Source organism: Epinephelus lanceolatus, chromosome 2, assembly GCF_041903045.1.
Source record: "Epinephelus lanceolatus isolate andai-2023 chromosome 2, ASM4190304v1, whole genome shotgun sequence".
Taxonomy (NCBI): Eukaryota; Metazoa; Chordata; class Actinopteri; order Perciformes; family Serranidae; genus Epinephelus; species Epinephelus lanceolatus.
Window position 1 is genome coordinate 51744756 of NC_135735.1, and position 9103 is coordinate 51753858.

General features: G+C 38.8%; 1 protein-coding gene across 2 annotated transcripts in view; it reads right to left on the reverse strand.

The window, feature by feature from the left end:
- tmc3 (transmembrane channel like 3) overlaps nucleotides 1-8851 on the reverse strand; it is a 178823-nt gene extending 169972 nt beyond the window's left edge. For both annotated transcript variants that reach the window (XM_078162494.1, XM_078162484.1), the window contains exons 1-2: nucleotides 8602-8851; nucleotides 4966-5112 (exon numbers count right to left, since the gene is read on the reverse strand). In XM_078162494.1, the coding sequence (XP_078018620.1) occupies nucleotides 4966-5112; nucleotides 8602-8723 (269 nt within the window). In that variant the 5' untranslated portion in view covers nucleotides 8724-8851. The remainder of the gene's footprint in view (nucleotides 1-4965; nucleotides 5113-8601) is intronic.
- Between the last annotated feature and the right edge of the window lie 252 nt (nucleotides 8852-9103).

Consider the following 9103-nt stretch of genomic DNA (forward strand, 5'->3'; position numbering starts at 1 on the left):
ATAACATGAACCGTCACTTGCCAATTAGCTCAGTGAGATAGAAGACGGACCTCAGTCTCAGAAGTTGTGAGTTCAAGCCTCAGCTAAGGCAGAACGGACATTCTAATGTGAAAGTCCTATGTTCAGGCATCATGCTATGTGGATTAGAGACTAGTAAGGTTAAAATAATTATGATCCAGGCAGTTTTGCGGAGAGACAAATACTCTTTATCAACACTTTTCCCTGTTATCCCTTGTCTCTTTTCCCTGTTTATTTGGCTTAGCTATCAGTCAGTATGCAGAGTCTATCCAATAGCTACTTTTACATTTTAAAAAATGTTTTCATCTTTGTCACCATGGATAATGTTTAGCTTTAAGCTAGATCAGGCCAGTTTGTTCATAATTGCTAGCAGTTAATGTTATTCTTACTTTCTTGTTCTTGAGTTTTTTCTTTCCTTTGTATATTATGAGTCTGATCACTTCAGCCACTCATCCACAATTTGAAGGGCATGCCATAATTATATGATGTAACTTCTATGTTGTGATATGCTTTGTTGTAGTGTGTGTGTGTATTACATTTTTCACATGGGCTTTTACATATACCACACATTAAGTGTTTTATGATGAAATTAATTATGACTTCTTATCAGTATAATGAGCTAGAAGAAGTTTTAAACATATATACCGCAGAGTTGTCTCTTGCTAATTAGCTCAGTGAGATAGTCTCTTATGCTTAGAATGCCACCTTTTTTTCATCTTTCTACACTCTGCTTGTTGCTCAGAATTGCCTAATTTTGCCTAAAAACCATTGCTGAGCAGCATCTATAATTTGAATTTGGTTTTGTCGTTTTCCGTTTTTTGATTCTGATAACAAAAACGGAAAAACGGCTCCGTTTTTTCATTTTTTAGTTTTAAACCAAAAAGGAAAAAACGGAAAAACCATGGTATTTCCGTTTTTCTGTTTTTGGTGTAACAAGAAAAAACGAACTGCCTGAAGGTACCCTGACCCACATTCACCTATTCACATACAAACCCATTCATACACTGGTGGTCGAGATTACTGTACAAAGTGCCACCTACTCAACAGTTCAACACACACACACACACACACACACACACACACACACAGTCACACACCAGTGTGACAATGTGAGGTTCAGTATCTAGCCTAAGGATACATCAACATGCAGACTTTACTCTTGAATGCATTATACTGTATACTGAATACTATGGCTTTAACATAGTTACATCATAGTGCAATCCAGTACTAAAACTCATGCTCTTTTAAAACCAGTCATAGCAGACTGGCCTCATGAAAGAAATGGTCTAATGTGATATTGTAGTTCTACAGTCCATAGTCTAACCAGTTTATCCTGTCACAGCACTGGGAACAATATTAGAGGGCTATAACCCATGAATAAATCAATGGGCACTCAACATGCACTTTACACACTCACCAATAGACAGCAACAGTCATTTTTACAATTGTGTAATATCTATGGCTTTATTTTACTTTATAATGATTTGTTGGGGTGATGCAAGCTATCAGAGTCATAATTCGGAGTAACTCTAGGGGAAAATTTGTCAGATAATCCAGGTAAAAATTGCTGATTTGTGATGTGAAATATGAGCTGTTATTGCAGTGGGAGTAATCACAAACATTCAGCCTGAGATTAAAGAGGGTGTTAAAATGCTGACTTGCATCCCATCCCTGATGATGGTAATAAAACCTCTGCAGTAATAACACAGTGCCCATATAAAACCTGTTATCATGGCACACACTCAGCACATCTTTGAAGCTCTCTATCTACTGACTCAGTCTAGGTGTATATCTGCTGGTCTGATTACATTAAGTCCCGTGTTAGAGCACAGACCTCATGGGTTTTGTGTTTGATCACAACAGGGGATGAGCTTCTTTACAAATGGGGACCCCCACAGGGTACATGAGGCATTTGGACACGGGGCATAATGTTAGTAGCTTTAAGTTTACATTTCACATGAACCACTACACAGAGGTGTCTGTAAAAATGGTCATGTCGTACCGAAAAAGTATATTTAAAAAAAAAAAAAAGAAAACAGTTCAAATCCTGCTGTGTAACATTCACAAAAACATTCCAGACAAATGTTTCATACAAATGACCACAGACTTATAGTATATGTCTACGTTTTCTGCCCTAATCTCTGATCAAGCCCTGTGACTGCACGTAGGTGTAAGAAGTTAAATAGGAGGAACAAATCAATGAATAAGCCAATATGGACACAAATAATTCTTGGGTGGACCTCCTAGTTTCTAACAGAGTTGGGATGCAGCTGCAGAGGCTCTACAACCAACCTCAAAATTACATTAATGTACTACTAATCTGCAAAAGCAAATACATTTTGAGAGAAACATAATACAGCTCAGATTATGTTTTATATTAACATGATGAGGACATTTTTCTTAAGGAATGTATCTGTGAAACATTAACCGACAGCGTAATTTGCTTTTCCACAATATCCACATGTGGAGACTAAAGCATGATGAACATTCATATAGTTATGCTTAGGCCCAAAGCACCTGTTACGTTGGGAGGAGATATGTATTGAAAAAGTCAACAGTGACTTTTGTCAGGGGAGGCAAGAGGCAGGATGTTTTGAACCAAAATGACCATGTTTCCATAACCAAAGTGCATTTGTAGCCTAAACTGAACCTAATGCAGGACTCATGTGGATGCAAACCCTGGTCTTAGAGTCCAGTTTTTGTTCACCAACAGCACTTTTGTTTACTGGAAAAAAAACTGCTGTTGGTGAACATATTAAAGACAGCTATTGCTTTTTTTTTTCCAAGATACAGTACAGGCCAAAAGTTTGGACACACCTTCTCATTCAATGCGTTTTCTTTATTTTCATGACTATTCACATTGTAGATTCTCACTGAAGGCATCAAAACTATGAATGAACACATGTGGAGTTATGTACTTAACAAAAAAAGGTGAAATAACTGAAAACATGTTTTATATTCTAGTTTCTTCAAAATAGCCACCCTTTGCTCTGATTACTGCTTTGCACACTCTTGGCATTCTCTCCATGAGCTTCAAGAGGTAGTCACCTGAAATGGTTTCCACTTCACAGGTGTGCCTTATCAGGGTTAATTAGTGGAATTTCTTGCTTTATCAATGGGGTTGGGACCATCAGTTGTGTTGTGCAGAAGTCAGGTTAATACACAGCCGACAGCCCTATTGGACAACTGTTAAAATTCATATTATGGCAAGAACCAATCAGCTAACTAAAGAAAAACCAGTGGCCATCATTACTTTAAGAAATGAAGGTCAGTCAGTCCGGAAAATTGCAAAAACTTTAAATGTGTCCCCAAGTGGAGTCGCAAAAACCATCAAGCGCTACAACGAAACTGGCACACATGAGGACCGACCCAGGAAAGGAAGACCAAGAGTCACCTCTGCTTCTGAGGATAAGTTCATCCGAGTCACCAGCCTCAGAAACTGCAAGTTAACAGCAGCTCAGATCAGAGACCAGATGAATGCCACACAGAGTTCTAGCAGCAGACCCATCTCTAGAACAACTGTTAAGAGGAGACTGGTCAAAAAGCTGCTAGGAAACCACTGCTAAGGAGAGGCAACAAGCAGAAGAGATTTGTTTGGGCCAAGAAACACAAGGAATGGACATTAGACCAGTGGAAATCTGTGCTTTGGTCTGATGAGTCCAAATTTGAGATCTTTGGTTCCAACCGCCGTGTCTTTGTGAGACGCAGAAAAGGTGAACGGATGGATTCCACATGCCTGGTTCCCACTGTGAAGCATGGAGGAGGAGGTGTGATGGTGTGGGGGTGTTTTGCTGGTGACACTGTTGGGGATTTATTCAAAATTGAAGGCACACTGAACCAGCATGGCTACCACAGCATCCTGCAGCGACATGCCATCCCATCCGGTTTGCGTTTAGTTGGACCATCATTTATTTTTCAACAGGACAATGACCCCAAACACACCTCCAGGCTGTGTAAGGGCTATTTGACCAAGAAGGAGAGTGATGGAGTGCTGCGGCAGATGACCTGGCCTCCACAGTCACCGGACCTGAACCCAATCCAGATGGTTTGGGGTGAGCTGGACCGCAGAGTGAAGGCAAAGGGGCCAACAAGTGCTAAACACCTCTGGGAACTCCAAGACTGTTGGAAAACCATTTCAGGTGACTACCTCTTGAAGCTCATCGAGAGAATGCCAAGAGTGTGCAAAGCAGTAATCAGAGCAAAGGGTGGCTATTTTGAAGAAACGAGAATATAAAACATGTTTTCAGTTATTTCACCTTTTTTTTTTAAGTACATAACTCCACGTGTTCATTCATAGTTTTGATGCCTTCAGTGAGAATCTACAATGTAAATAGTCATGAAAATAAAGAAAACGCATTGAATGAGAAGGTGTGTCCAAACTTTTGGCCTGTACATTTGGCAAAATATGGAGGTAGGAGGTACAATAAGAACAGAGATTAGTTAGATCAGTAGCAGTTTGTTTCTTTGAATCTTAGTCCAATATGTTTTCATTCCATGTTGTCACATATTGCCACTTTGGCTACGTTACAAAATGACGCCACCCGGTGGCAGATCATACCGCTGTGAAAGTGGCTATTGGCATTAGTATCTGACACCAAAATCACTGACAAAGCAGTGTTATTTGATGACTTTGTAATGAGAACAGGCTGCTTATTCAAGTGTTCAGAGTGCTTTGTTGATCAATGGATCTAATCTTATCTTATCATGGATCAATGCATTAATAAATATTTTAGTAACACAGCAGGACACCCAGTCATCATGTATACCTCTTGAGGTTTTGGCACACTCATTTTCAATTCAATGACATATTTGTTTTCAAGCTCTTAAGAAAAGTAGCAAGTATAGAGAGTGTGTGTTTATGGGTGTGTATAAGAGCAGATGATGGACTAAGAGTAAACTATCACTCCACATATCCAGAGAGACTAATCACTCTTTGGGGTACTTTACTTTAGGACTTTGAGCTTGCGTCTCATTGGCCAGGGTCTGGTCCGAATATTGGCTATGATCTCCTTCTGGTACTGAATGTTCTGGAACATCTCCTCTGGGTCATTGCTGTCCACCCGCTCATCCTCTTTATCTTCATCATCTGAGGAGCTGCAGGAGTAGACACAGGGGCACAATGAAAAAGGTCTCGGTCTCTTAGCATCATAACAAAAATAAAAGTTAAGAATGTCATTTTTGGAATGGTATGAAAATGTTTTGGGCTTGGAGGGGGGGCTGACCCTTATGGTTCACTAAATTAGACTAAATAAAAGTTCAAATAGACAACATTATATTAAAGGAATACTTTACCTGCAAAATGTCTGTAAATCAATTAGTCATGTCATATTACCTCAGAGGAAAACTTTGTTGTTTGAGTTATTTTATCTGCGTAACTTGATGTATTCAACCTACGTCAGGTGAAATATATGACGTTACTTTATATTAGTAACACACACCTGTTTTGACTCAAACTGTGATTTTTTTTTCTAAATCTAACCAAATACTTTTGTTGCCTAAATTCAAAAACAAAGTAAACCTACTTTGGTTTAGGTTTATTTTGAAAGGAGACTGTATGCATGTAATGAGCGGACACTGTAAAAAAAGACACTATGTATCCTACTATCAGAAATTTACATGCCATCCTCAGTGTCCAAACTGATACTTAAGGGCTAGCTAGAGTGTCATAGTTTGACATGCAGGGGCACTGACCAAGCCTTGGTATTTGACTAGTTGGTAATGTGAATGTCTTGTAAAAGTACGTCTGAATTAGATCAGATGTTGTGGCGTGGAATATATGAGATCAGTTGTCTATGGGTTTGCTGACGATCAAACCCATAATATGATACCTGAGTGAAAATATCAGCTGTGTAAGATACTCAGAGGAAACTGTTTCCCTGGGACAGCTGCCCCAAGCAGTGCAATAATAAATAGTGATAATTCAAAAAAAACACATAATTCCTGTCTGTAAAATGTTGAATTCAGTGTGCACTGACTGGGCCTTATTTATAAGACAAAAATATGAAAGATAAGTGGGTGTACAGTCATCTCCACACATTTATCAATGTGGACATGAGCAGAGGCGACAATCAAATATGATGTCAGGACTATTCATGTACAGAAGTTGTAGTCAGGGTGGACTGGTAGTACAGCATAGTAAATCTGGCTGAGTCAGAGAATTGTTTTTAGTATTTGGAGGCACATATTAATTACTTAAAATGGACTAGCTCTGTGGGGCTGGCTCTGTGGGCTAACTCTATGGGACTGGCTGTGGGACTGGCTCTGTGGGGCTGGCTCAGTGGGGATGGCTTTGTGGGGCTGGCTCTGTGAGGCTGGCTCTATGGGACTGGCTCTGTGGACAACAATGGCACCCAACTGTAATTCATCTGAAACTTTAAAAAAAATAAAATAAAAAAAAACACTGACACGCCAAGTAATGTTTATATCATTTATCATTAAAACATTCTGAAAAAGAAATGATTAAACCATTTAACAGTGTCATTATTTAAACACTAGTGGCCCAGGCGATTCCATTTTTACTGATGTCCAGCTCAGAAGCAGGTGGTGCGTCTCCTCCACCACCTGTTATGCCAGAAATGGAAGCAGAGCGGAGCGGAGCCTAACGCTCCTCGGTCTGGGTTCATTATAAGCTTTAAATGAATACAATAATAACAATCATATTGCATGATATATTGATGAATATTATTAATATACGTAGGCTTAAGGTCAGTACATATCTACATGTAAAAATTTTCAACCTCAGCTTGAGTTTGACTGTTCACTGCAACACTGTGGACTGCAGCGGTGATTTCTTTCCATTTCCTTTGATGCCACTTTTCAGGTTGCCAAATAGAACCATTGGGTTAAAATGGACCTGGGACATCAGCATTTCCATTTCCAGCTGAGAGAAGTTTCTCTTCTCCATGTTGTAAACTCTAGGGACAACTCCCTTAAACCAAGAATGTATTTTTGTGGGATATTCAAATGATGATTGTTTTAAGTGGCTGCATTTATCAATGCCCAATCATTCCTATGCTGTGACTGGTGAGATAAGAATGTTTCATGAATCACACGTAAACCCTGTCCTTAGATGTCTGTGCTTGGATCTGTACTGGTTTGTATATTAGATAATAAATGAGGGACATTATTTGTATGTCTTACAACATGCCAGAAGGAATCTTTACAACAGCTAATGGATTTTGATGCTAATGTATTTTGACGAGAAAAGTAAAGATTGGTTATCATTTGCATCATAGCAAAATGCACCTCCATAGCTTGTATGCACACAAAAGCAATTTTAATGATGATTTTCAAGGCTGAAATAAATTATAACCTTCTCCTTTGTCTGATGGCTCAGACCTCAACATTTAAACATTTAAATAAAGCTGCATGCTTTATATGCAAGAGAAAAAAGGTGAGTCATAAATGGAGAATAAATTCATATGTTCAAATGTGGACAGCATTTCAATTAAAAGGAAGATTCGGATCACTGTGAAAGGAACAGTCAGAATCTCCCACCCCCACTTTTTGCACAGTTTTGCATTTTGTCTCCTCACTATTACATTTATCAAATTTGGTTTCATTTATTTGTTAGTCATTACAGTCTCTCACAGTGGTTGATTTTTAATAGGTCAAAAAAAATCAGAGAAATAGATGATTAACGATGGTAAGGGCATGCTCCAACTGCTGGCAAACTCATTGAGCTTTGGTAAAAGGTAATGCCTTTCCTAACTGCTAGTAGCGCTGATCAATATACAATATGCATGCAGGTGTATACATTTCATAATGGGAATTCCAACTGTCCTATCTAGTAATGCCTAACGAACAAATTTGAGGAATAATATATACCCTTGTGCATGCACAATAATGAATGATAGCAAATGAGCTCCTTTATCACAAAACTATTTAAAAAATTTAAGCAAATGGCTATGTTATATGTGGAGTGATGATTGTGCTCAGTTTTGAACTATATTCATGCAAATACAGTACATTCCTAGATGTACATCTTTATAGCAAACACTGAATTCCAAACTGATCAATATATCACATTAAAAAGCACATGCCCCGGGCACAGCAGTGTCAGTCCATAACTGCAATAGGTAGTTGTAAATAACCACTCATCTTTAAAATGACAATTACCATAACAGATAACTGATCAATATATCTACCATGTTTATTCAGAGAGTCTAATTTTTCAATTCATGAGCTCAGACTAAATTTACAAAGCACACCAACAGGCCACTATGTTGTCCCTTTGTTATAGTGTTATTTACCTGCCTTTTGTTTGAGTGTTTTGTTTGAGTGTCCTTTGTTTGAGTATTTTGTTTAAGTGCCTGTTTCTGTGCATATTCTTTTGTAAAGCGTCTTTGAGTACCTAGGAAAGCGCTATATAAAACCGATTATTGTGGCAGTCAGTGGTAACACAGCATACAGGAAACTCTGTAGTTTTCCCTGATGATTAGATTTAGTAAATGACTAATTGTATAACCTAAAGGATGTCACTTAGGCTAAGAGAGGTGAAAGACAGAGAGAAAAGCAGAAAGGCTTCCAGCAAATCCTGATAAAAGTAAGAGTGATGAGATGAAATAAAGTGAGCAGACTCACCCCTGCTGGTGGTTTTGGTAGGCTGAATAAATCCTTCTAGAGTTCTTCCTGATACTTCTGTGTCTTTTGGCTGCAGATGGAGTCCTGCTACTGCCAACCAAAGGTTCAGACACTGCACTCATGCTGTCTCTGCTCACAGTGTGTACGCAAAAATTAGTGTGTGCAGATCAGTGTGTGAGCACACACTACATGCCACTCCTGACTGGACTGGTTTATTTGTAGTGAAGCTACCTGCTGCTCTGGACCCTCAGTGGAGCATCACACACACATTACAGCAGGACAGACTGAATCGCACCCACTCATCTGTCCAATCACAGCCATACGGACTGCTTAAAGGGACAGCACCACACAGGCCAGACAACTTGTTTAACTGCTACTTATTTACTCAAACTCACCAAGTGTACTGTTGTGTATTACAGGGAGAAAAAAATATTAAAGTATGATTTCATGAGAAACAAAAATAGATAAAAGTCTAATGTGAAAATCAACAAATAATAATAAT